The sequence below is a fragment of the Lynx rufus genome, unplaced genomic scaffold (assembly GCF_022079265.1).
Source record: "Lynx rufus isolate CCGP_SWC_20201006 ecotype Redwood Valley unplaced genomic scaffold, mLynRuf1.p SCAF_5, whole genome shotgun sequence".
In the NCBI taxonomy this organism is placed as follows: Eukaryota; Metazoa; Chordata; class Mammalia; order Carnivora; family Felidae; genus Lynx; species Lynx rufus.
In genome coordinates, this window is record NW_025814867.1 from 118,093,833 (window position 1) to 118,105,278 (window position 11,446).

The window sequence follows — 11,446 nt, forward strand, 5'->3', positions numbered from 1 at the left end:
AAGGAGGAGGAAGAGGAGGAGGGGGAGGAGGGGGAGGAAGAAAGGAAGAAGGAGAAGAAGAAAGAGGAGAATTATTTCAAGATAATAAGAATAAAGGTAGGAATGATACTGTTCATTCAGGGTTACTGTGTGCCAGATGCTCACCATATATCGTCCCTCTTTGATGAGGGAACGTTTTCACAGTGATTGACTAACTTGCCAAAGCTGTGCAGTTAGTGACAGAGCCTGGATCTGAGAGTGTCTGGGACCAAGAGTGTGGGATACACGATCTCTATCCCTGAGTGTTAAAGTGGTATTTTAGTTTTTCAACGTGAGGAGAAACACATACTTAGACCAGAGACATAATACAGTTCTATTTCTTTTCCTGGAAAGAATTTACGGCACAGAGAGTTTAGATGATGTTCCAGACGTTGTCATTTCCTTAGGAAATAACTTCTATAAAATGGACACTCGATGTTGTGCAAATGAATGGAAGAATGAGCCTAGTTCCACCTTCATTCTAATTTTTTTAGCATCTCACATTTCATGATTTTAAATAATATAAAAAATAAATGGTGGCTTACATGGCTCTTATTATACATACACAGGATCAATTAATGTGCTGTGACAATCAATTAATTACATATTAATGTAACTATATAGTTATTACAGGTGTTTGGAATCCTGTGAACAAAAACGTGATGAAAGGAAGTCTGGTACTAAGTGATTAAGCGAGGAACAGTTTAGATTAGATTTACCTATAGTTTTGTATTGAAGAACATTATATGCAAGAATTTGGAAGAATTCTAGGAAACATAAACTTTAACTCTTTTGCTTTATAGATGTATGAGAGGGGATTAATAGAGGCTAAATTACTTGCTGATGATCCTATAGTATGTTAATGTGAGAACCACATCCAGTCTCTTGCACAAGAAATTCAACAATTCACTAGTTCTTTCTGTGGCATTGGAGGATAGGCAGAGGAAGAGGCAGTGGTAGGTGGGAAGGGACTGGAGAAGTCAATGCAATTTGACATTAAACTATAACAGAAAACAAATTGAGGAAAACAGAAGAAGACAATGAAAGAGCTTTAAAGAACTTTGTTTTTTCTTTTCCTTTTTTTTTTTTTTTTAACGTTTACCTATTTTTGAGACAGAGAGAGACAGAGCATGAACGGGGGAGGGTCAGAGAGAGAGGGAGACACAGAATCTGAAACAGGCTCCAGGCTCTGGGCGGTCAGCACAGAGCCCGACGCGGGGCTCGAACTCACGGACCGCGAGATCATGACCTGAGCCAAAGTCGGACGCTTAACCGACCCAGGCACCCCCCTTTTTTTTTTGAGACTCTATTTGACAAAATATTTACATGGTTTGTTTCAGATTAGGAGAAAAAGAATGAGGGAGAGGAAAAGGAAGAGAGAGGATGTAAGTGGAGAAGGTGAAGGGGAGGATACTAAAAAGAAGACAGGAAAGAGAAAAACAGGAAAGAGAAAAAAATAATTTTATTATTTCAATAAAATTGAGTAACTTGAATATTGATTTTTGAAGAAGGATCGTCAACCCAGCTGGCATAGACTCAAAACTTAGCAGGCAGCACACGAAGGAGGAAAAGACAGGGAAAGGGAGAATCTGGTCCCAGCTCCATTCCACTCTCATGAAATGTTCTCCCTTCTTCCTTTCTTGAACCCCCCAGGCACCCAACTCTCCATCTTTTCCCTTAGTGATTAATTTTCTTCATCCACGTTAAGCTAAAAATAGGCAAAATATCATTTTAAAAGTTAATAAAATGAATTTTATAACCATTTATAAATTAAAGAGTAGCATACTTAAGAAAAAAAATTCCTTCTTTAACCTACTGGTTTATCCTTTCAAATCTTCTTTAAAGCGACTGAAGATCAAAAGCACTCAAAACTAAGGCTGAACAACTATTACTACTGCACATATTGTAAATGGAAGGGGAAAATCTATCAACGGTTTTCTTTATGATGTATCCTGTCTTTACTTAAGAGACAAATGTCTCTTGTCAGAAAAGCTTTCTCAAACCACCCTATCAAGAACAGGAGTCAGCAAACGATGCACCAGGGGCCAAATCTGATCTGCTACACGTTTTTATAAAGTTTTATTGGAACACAGATGAACCCATTTATTTACATATTGTCTATGGCTACTTTCATGCTACTGTGCATTGGAGGGCTATAGGGAAAAATGGTTATTAAGGTTTTAATATTATTGTGAAATTATTCTCAAGATATGTCATGCCACTTTATATCAACTGATTTGCTGCATCAGCTCCTTTACCAGCCCCAACTCAGAGCTTAGTAATAAGCATTTGAGCTCACACAAAGGACAGATTGTTAGGTCAGCTTCAAATGATCAGAGACCTTGCCTAGTACCAAAGTTTACCCAAATATTTACAAACTACACTTTGTCAAGGGCATAAACAAAGTAGAAAGAAAATTTGGACATTCTAGAATGTACCTACGCTCTTCTTTTCTGCACCCCAATATATTATCTCTGTTATAGAATAACCTAGGAGGTTTGCAAGAGACATTTTTTAAGGTACCATATCTACATGTCAGACTTGTAGGAAGTCAAACCACTGTCTCTAGTAACAATCCGTACACAGTGAGGAGCATTTTAAGTTACAAAATATCACTGTCTTATATCCAGGAAATTGTATAGCTTATTTGGCATTCTTTAGTGAGTCTTGCATTATAATTTCATAGATTATTTACAGTAAGTAGTGATTAAACACAGATAGTGTTGCTAAAGGCATTCCACAAATGAGGACTATTCTTCATATCAAATGCCATTTATCTACTTAAAGGAAATTCCATTACATAAGGAGATAGGATTGAGTCACCTGACTTACTTTCTCCCCAGGCTTGGAAGGAGGTCTCCTTCCCCAAGAAGGATAAATGGATCACGAATCTCAGGCAAGCTACTTTACATTCTTTTCCCCAGGCACTTAAAAGGAATACTTGGTGAATGAATGTATAAAAGGATGATAAGCAGAGTCTTTATAAATCCCCTCTAAGTTTGTCCCAGTTCTGAGACCCAAAGTATATATCAACTAGAAAAACAAACAGATGTTGCACTAATGTATTTTGGTATAATTTTATATGGCTAGAGCATATCTACTACCACATATATACCTACAGAAAGCCACCGTTGGAGGAGGAATGATAAGAACGGAAGCATGCAAGAAGAAAGCTTCTCTTACTAAAGAAAAATAGAAAAATAAAAAGTGTGGAGTCAGAAATGTGCCTCATCCTGGGCAGCTAGGTTCTCCAACACAGTGTGCAGAGAAAGGAAGAGATGTTCTAGAAATGCCTGTAATAGTGGTTTTCATGTATTTCAATTTTGAGACATGTCAAGTAACTATAAATCTTGATATAAATATTTCATGTTCAAAAGTATTAAAAAAGATTTCTAAATGGTTCTGTAAATACCCTGTAAAACATATGAAAGAAAAAAACATCAATCTAAAAACTGAGTGCCACTGAGAAATATATCTTGGTGATGCTGATTTTTTTTCGTTTAATTAATGGGAGGAAACTAAAAAAATACAAAAGTAGAATTAAAATTACAGAGACAGCAGCCAGGAACACAAATGATAAGAGAGAATAACAGATGTGAAAAACTACTCAAAATAATATCCCAGAACTCAGAGAAGAAAAAAATAATGGTGCAATGAAATAAAAGATACTAAAAACAGAGAATAAAAATCCAACATATAATTAATGAGTGGTCACACACACACACACACAAAAGATAACAGATTACATAAAGCAATTTTCAAAGTTAGAGAAGACAGATTTAAAGAGTTTATGTGTACATATTGAAAAAGCATATCTAAAAGCACTTGCTGGCAACATTTTAAAATTAAAATGACGAACAAAAATTCCTTAAGAATCCAAGCAGAGAAAAATTGATCCAAAAAATGTCAAATATCAGTAATCTATTTTTTTATTTTTTTTTAACATTTATTTATTTTAGAGAGAGACAGAGTGTGAGTGGGGGGAGCAGCAGAGAGAGAGGGAGACAGAGATCTGAAGCAGGCTCCAAGCTCTGAGCTGTCAGCACAGAGCCCAACATGAGGTTTGAACTCATGAGCCCTGAGATCATGACATGAACTGAAGTCGAAGGTTTAACCAGCTGAGCCATCCAGGTGCCCCTAAATATCAGAGTAATCTAAATTACGAATTACCGAGAAATGTATCCAGAAATTTCTAAGAGTAGTGGAAGGACCAAACAAAAAATTATTGCCTTAAAAATATGGGATACAAATTGTTTGAAACAGTGAAACTATAGGAAAAACTGTTCAATTAATTTATAATTCTATAAAAAAACTATCAAGACTGTATAAGAAAAGGTTAGACAGATCACGCTGACAGACTGAATATACAACGATCATGTATAAACATGAACTCTAACCTATAACCTGCAACTAGCAGCCCAAGAAATCAACTCATGATCTGTAGTAGCCATCCAAGGAAGCACACCTTCTATTACTATGTTAGGTTTGTGGAAAGTCAGACTATCATCTCTAGTAATGGTGCAGGAAGTCAAACAATAATACCTGAAACCATTCACCCAAATGGCCAGGACATGATGAAATAAGTAACAGCTTCACTAAATTTTGTCCCTGCTTCCACTTCCAACTTAGAACCTCTCAGAGAAAGCCAAATGTGCACTATACCAACCAAGTAGGATGACCCTCTTCTAGTAAGTTTGCCCACAGCTTTGCTATGCCAACTGTTTCCATTTAGGGCATACCTGAATCCTCTTGTTTTCTCCTATAAAACTTTCCTATTATCCTGCCTGCTTTTAAATTTCTGCCAAATACAAGTAATGGTGGCTGACTCCCTTGCTATAACAAGCTTTGAATAAATAGCCTTTACTTGTTCTCATTTGGTTGGTCCTCATTTATTTCTACTTTTGAATATAGATGTATAATGACAGTCAGTTTTAGAAAACTGAATGTGGTAGGGTATAATCACAACATATGATGACCAAGTAGCATTTATTGATAGCGCAAGGGTCATTTAGTATCAAGCTAAACCAAAGAGCATATGTGTGGAATACACATATACAGAATTGCTACAAAGGGGCGCCTGGGTGGCATCATCAATTAAGCATCCAACTTCGGCTCAGGTCATAATCTCACAGTTTGTGAGTTCGAGCCCCACATCTGACAGTGCAGAGCCTGCCTAGGATTCTCTCTCTCGCTCTTTTTGCCCTCCCCCACTCTCTCTCAAATTAAATAAATAAACTTAAAAAAAAAAAAGATGTGTTCTCATGTCTATCCCTCTCAATTTAAGGAGAAAAGCATTAATGAGAGCAAACTTTTTCTATTACTTTTCAGATGATCTTTTTTTTTTCATGTAGTGATTTTTGAGTCCTTCTGCCTTTTGAAAATCTAGTCTGATGTATATAATATTTGGCAAAAATTTTTTGGCCCTTCTGGAATGACACACGTTTTTCCTCATTTTAAAATTCTATTGGTATCTCAATGTAATCTGGGAGAGAGATACGGTTGGATAACCATTGCTTATTCATTTGCCCCATAAGTTTGATGCAATTTTATTTTCAAAGTACAAAACACTGGCTAAAGACTTCTTTTGAAAAAATTTTGAAAGTAGGCACTGTCATAATTAAGAAAATATAAATAACTGCCAATACACTGAAAAGTTAAGAACAACTAAATCATAGTCCAAAAAAAAAAAAAAAAAGGAAAGAGTGAAAAGAAACTACAATGAGGTATAAAGTTTAGAAAACAAGCTAAGAGACAGAAAATTAAACATGTAAATTCTATCAATAAATAAAAATCAGTTGAGCTCCTCAGTTTGACTTAATTCCATAAATATTTATTGAATATTTAATATGTGCCAGGTACCACTAAGCCCTGAAGAGTTAGTGGTAAACAAGATTAACGCAGGACCTCTACTCCTGAAGTTTAGTATACTGGAGAGAGTATTAAACAAGAAATGACAAAAGTGATGTGTGTCATCAAAAGAGAAGTTCAGGATGAATAAAACACTTGTCAAGTGTTTTCTAAAGTACTATCATGGTGAAGGCCATGAACACATTATCACATACATTAACTTTTTCTTCATCATCACTGATAAGCTATACATCAGCCAGCATTACATTTCATACTGAAATACTAGAAAGAAGCACTGTTAACATAAGAAATAAGACAAGGATGACTGCTGTCATCAATAACAGTTTTATACATGTTCTCACCAAGATAAAAGGTACAAAGAACAATTCAAACTTATGGGAAAGAAGCAAACTGATGAAATGTTACTTATTTCAAAGAACTAAAAGAAGATGAAGACTTTCAAAAGCATTAATTCAATATCAACACTATTTTAGGGCATGCACTCTATGCCAAGGACTAGGTGAAAAAAATAATAGCACAAGAAGTTTTCAGTATAGTAAGTGAAAACAGATAAGAAACAATTACTTTACGATGTGGTTAAGAGCAGTACAAAGAACTAAAACAGTTTTATGATAATAGGGAAGCCAACTAACCCTTATGTAAGTGCATCAGGAAAAGGCTTTCCAGAAGATGTCAAGACAAAACAGAGCCCTGTAGGATAAAACTGCATGTATGGGAAGATCTTTCTGAACAGCAGAATTTTCTCTTTAAGAGTGTAGGATGTGAGGCCAGGGAAATAAAAGCAAAATAAACTGTTGGGACTATATCAAAATAAAAAGTTTATGCACAGCAAAAAAACAATCAACAAAACTAAAAGGCAACCTACTGGATGGGAAAAGATATTTGCAAATGACATTTCTGATAAAGGGTTGATATCCACAATACATAAAGAACTGATACAACTCAAAACCCAAAAAGCAAATAATTCAATTGAAAACTCAGCAGAAAACACGAATAGACATTTCTCCACAGAAGGCATGTAAATGGCCAACAGACACATGAAAATGTTACTCATCAGCAGAGAATTTCAAATCAAAACTACAATGAGATATCACCTTATCTGTCAGAATGACTAAAATAGAAAACACAAGAAACAACAATTGTTGGAAAGGATGTGGAGAAAAAGGAATCCTCCTGCACTGTTGGTAGGAATGTAAACTTGCACAACCATTGTAGAAAACAGTATGTACATTTCTCAAAAAATTAAAAATAGAACTACCCTGTGATCTAGTAATCTCACTACTGGGTATTTACCGAAAATATACAAAAACACCGATTCAAAGGAATATATGCACATCTATGTTTATTAGAGCATTACTTGCAATAGCAAAATTATGGAAGCAGCCAAGGTGTCCATCAATGGATGAATGAATAAAGAAGAGTTGATATATATAATGAAATATTATTCAGCTATGAAAAGAAAGATTGAAATCTTGCCATTTGCAACAACATGTATGGAGCTAGACAGTATAATGCTAAGCAAAATAAGTCAGAGAAAGTCAAATATCGTATGATCTCACTCATATGTGGAATTTAAGAGACAAAAAAAAAAAGAACAAAGGAAAAAAAAAAAGAGACAGAGACAAACCAAGAAAAAGACTCTTAAATATAGAGAACAAACTGATGGTTACCAGAGGGGAGGGGAGTGGGGCAATGAAGGAAATAGGGGATGAAGAACTTAACATAATGAAAAATAAACTAAATGATTTAAAAAAATCAGTTTAAAAACAGAGGCCTTGGTACATTCTGTGCATTTTAAAGCAATTAGTATGGCTGAATCATACTAGTTCAATCATAAAAGAAATTTAGACTTTCCCCAGAAAATACTGGCCAATGATGAAAGGACCCTAAGCAGTGGAGTGGCATTATCACATCTGTGTCTTACAACTGTGTTCAAAAGTTAGAAGTGCATGTTTAGGAGTTATTGCAGTAATCCTGGTGACAAATGGTTGTGACCACCACTAGGATAGTGGCAATGCTGGAATGTAGGAATAATAAGGCCATAGAACTCATAGACGTAGAGAGGAGCAGGCAATGAGAAAAAGAGTTAAACATAACTCTGCGATGAATGGTGGTTCATCCCATTGAAATAGGAACACTGGGGGCAAAGGATTATAAATGTAATGACCCGAACTGTAAATGTAAAGATAATAAATTCTGGTGGGTCATGCTGAGTTTGGGATGCCTGTGCAAAGTTCCAATTGGAAATTTCCAGTATACAGTCAGAAAGAAGTTTGTGGAGCAGCATTGTGAGTCATTAGTGCATGAAAATGATACTAAATTTAGACCCTGGGGATTGAGATGATCACTTAAGGTGAGTAGGTTAAGACACCTCCCTTTTCTTCCCACTACCAGTAGACCCAGTGGCACAAAACCATTTTTAAAACATTTTTATTAACCCATTTTGGATGTATAGATAGAAGTGATGAACAGGCTTTAGAACCTATAATTTAAATATTGGCCCAGACCATAGGTAAAGTTGTTTGTACCAGTTAGTTATTCTCTCCTGAGATTTGTTAACTAAGGTTGAACAGATCGCTGGATTTCAGAGTGTAGGATCTTAGCATAGAAGAATTTTCCCTAGGAACACATAACTAGAAAGAGATTATCATAACTAGAGAAAACATTCCTCTCCATATACATTCTTATCTATTGAACATGATTTGAATTTTCTTTAGAGATAGGGAAACAGATTAGCATGAATTGGCTCACAGATACTGTCATTAGCATATTCTATGAGGAAAGAGAATAACAATGAGCTAGATACTGTTCAGGGCAAGACAAATGAGGTATTTCTGGTTTATGGCCAATTATGATTAATTCGTGTAACAATGATTATACAGTGGCTACTATAAGCCGGGCATTTGGTTAAAAACCTGGGATTCAGTTTTGTCTCCTAGGAGATCACAGTCTATTATTTAACTAGAAAATAGACTTAAGAGTATTAGTTCCCCTTAACTAGGTGCTTCGTCAGCTAAAATATACAATCACACTTAATTATTACTAAGAATTTTAATAAGCATGATAAGAAATCAATCTCTAGTTTCAAAGAACTAAGAGGTCAATTGCTTTCAAAGAAACAAAAGTTAATTTAATCAATATTTCTCTCATTTTGAAACTTTGTCTGAAAAAATTTGAACAGCATCTTTGGTCCCTTTGGCCCTTTTACTGTGGTGCTATTCCTCATAGGCCTTGTTCTGGGAGATGGTGATTGGTTTTGCTGTGGTTTCCCAGTAAGTGGCTGATGATTTTTACTACATACAAACTCAAGCCAGGAGACCCCTGGAGGCAATCGGTGGTAACTAAGCACCTTAGTGAACACACAACCTGAGAGAGTAGATGTGGTAGACTCTTTGGAAGGAGGGGGTAAAGAGGGCACAGTTGAAGAAGAAGAGGAGGAGAAAGATGATGAAGAGGAGGAGGAGGATGTAGAGGATGAAGAGGATGTAGGCAGGGACTGCGGCTCAAAATTATTACTTTTCTTCACATAAAGTAGCCAGTCAATAGCCTGGGGTTGTTGGCTTACAACTCTGTCTTCAGAGGCTGCTGTCAGCCCATTGTTCTTCCTATTTAGCTCCTGGGTGATATCAGGTTCAGATGTAGAGAGAATTTGTATCTTTTCCATTCCTTCAAAGTTGTCTTCAGGGATTTCATCAGGCTGATTTTCTTTCACCGAGGATGGAAGACCAGATGAGGGAGAAGTCTTTGGTATGGAGAGGAGAAAAACTAATTTCACTTCTAGTCCCCTCTCAGAACTGAGCTCAGGTGTTGGGATGACAAATAGCGTTGCGCCATGAGGATCTTTCCTTCCCGTAAGATGGTTACATTGAGATTTTATGCAGGAAGCACAAGCTAAACATACTATATAATTTGAAGAAAGTCGGGGACCAGGATGAGGATTTGGCCTTCCCCTCATTCTTCGAAAGAGAATCTGCCTACAGAGATCCCTCTGGATTCTGGTCTTGGAGAGGGAATTGACAATTTTATTTACAACATCATCAGGGACACTTCCACCTTTAACAATGCAGGGATGAATATAATCTAAATTCCATGATATTTCTTTATTTGATGCTGTCTTTGCACAAAGATCAAAGCTGCCTTTATTCTGGAATCTGGAGCCCAATGTTGAAGCAGCTATGCTCCTGATAAAGTGTTTAGAGCTTGATAATGATTGACCTGAGACATTTGGTTTATACTGGGGTGAAGATAAGTCTGTGGCCCTGTATTTGTCATTTGGTGAAGAGGTATTCTGAAACTTGGAGTGACAAACTGGTGAGCTGAGGGTCCTGAAGTCCCGATTAAGTGTAAGCACTGTCTGAGATTTAGGTGGGAACAATGGCAAACTCTTAGTCTGGTGGACAGAATGTGCTAAAGGTGATTTCCTTGGTTTTGAATGGGACAATGGCAAGCTCAGAACAATGGAATTAGAGCTCAATGCAGCTGTTGTCTGAGGTTTGGAGTCAGATAATGGTGAGCTCAGAGCCATTTGATTGGATTCCAATGAACATGATGACTGAAGCAAGTCATGTATTTGAGATGTAGAGTTGAGTGATGGTGAGCTCAAAGATCTTTGATTGCGCTCTAATAAAGATGTCCAAAGGCCATCCAATGAAGATGTTTTCTGAGGCTTGGACTGTGGTAATGCTGCGCCAAGCACTCTTTGATTAGGTCCCAAAGAAGATGATTTCCAGAGGACATCTAGGGAAGGTGTTTCTTGATGTTTGGGGGGAAATAATGATGAACTTGAGACTCTTTGATTAGACTTCTGTGAAGGTGATGTCCAGCAAAAGTCTCGGGAAGATGTAGTCTGAGGTTTGGGGAGGGGTAATCGTGAGCTCAAGTTTGTTTGACAGGACTCCAGTGATGAAGATGTCTTATTAAGATCAAGTGAAGGTGTTGCCTGGGATTTATGGTGGATCAAAGGTGAGCTCAAGGCTCTCTGATTAGGCCACAGTGAAGTTCTCTGGTGGGGGTCTAGTGCAGGTGTGTCCTGACGTTTGGATTGGGATAATGGTGCTTTTGGAGCCTTGTTATAGAAACCCTGTGAAATTGTGTCCTGAGACTTGGCAGAGGGCAATACTGAGCAGCTCTGCACCAACTTCTTAGAGTTAACTGGAGGTGCTGCAAGGTGATTACTATGGGATTGCACTCTGACTACAGGCAGCTTATTGGGTTGATTTAGTTTTTCACCTGTGTATTGATGTGTCAATGAATTGGTTGTGGCCAGTTGGTAAGAGTGTTCTAATGGCACACATTGTTGATCATAATATGCCAATGGCTCCATCTTGTGCTAGTGGTAGAGGTCTTTTTGAAAGCAGCTGGCTTGTGGGATATTTTAGTAACTGAGTATTTTAGCTGGATTCCATGGGCAAAGAATATTTTTAAATAAATAGTCTTTGGTAGTTTCCTACTTCTATCTTGTTTCCTCTCTGTTAATTCTCAAATATTACAGAGTGTCTCAAAATTGAGGTATAGATGAGGTTGAAAAAATTATCACCATTTGAGATTCTCCTCTATCTTC

General features: G+C 36.9%; 1 protein-coding gene across 1 annotated transcript; it reads right to left on the reverse strand.

Annotated features, from left to right (window-relative positions):
• Positions 1-9,016: 9,016 nt before the first annotated feature.
• CSNKA2IP (casein kinase 2 subunit alpha' interacting protein) lies at positions 9,017-11,209 on the reverse strand. The gene has a single exon (XM_047099125.1). It carries the CDS (start codon positions 11,207-11,209, stop codon positions 9,017-9,019), a length of 2,193 nt encoding a protein of 730 aa, XP_046955081.1.
• Positions 11,210-11,446: the final 237 nt, after the last annotated feature.

What these genes read in the sequence shown, in the direction of transcription:
- CSNKA2IP (XM_047099125.1), bottom strand. Translation starts at nt 11,209, where the DNA reads ATGGAGCCATTGGCATATTATGATCAACAATGTGTGCCATTAGAACAC.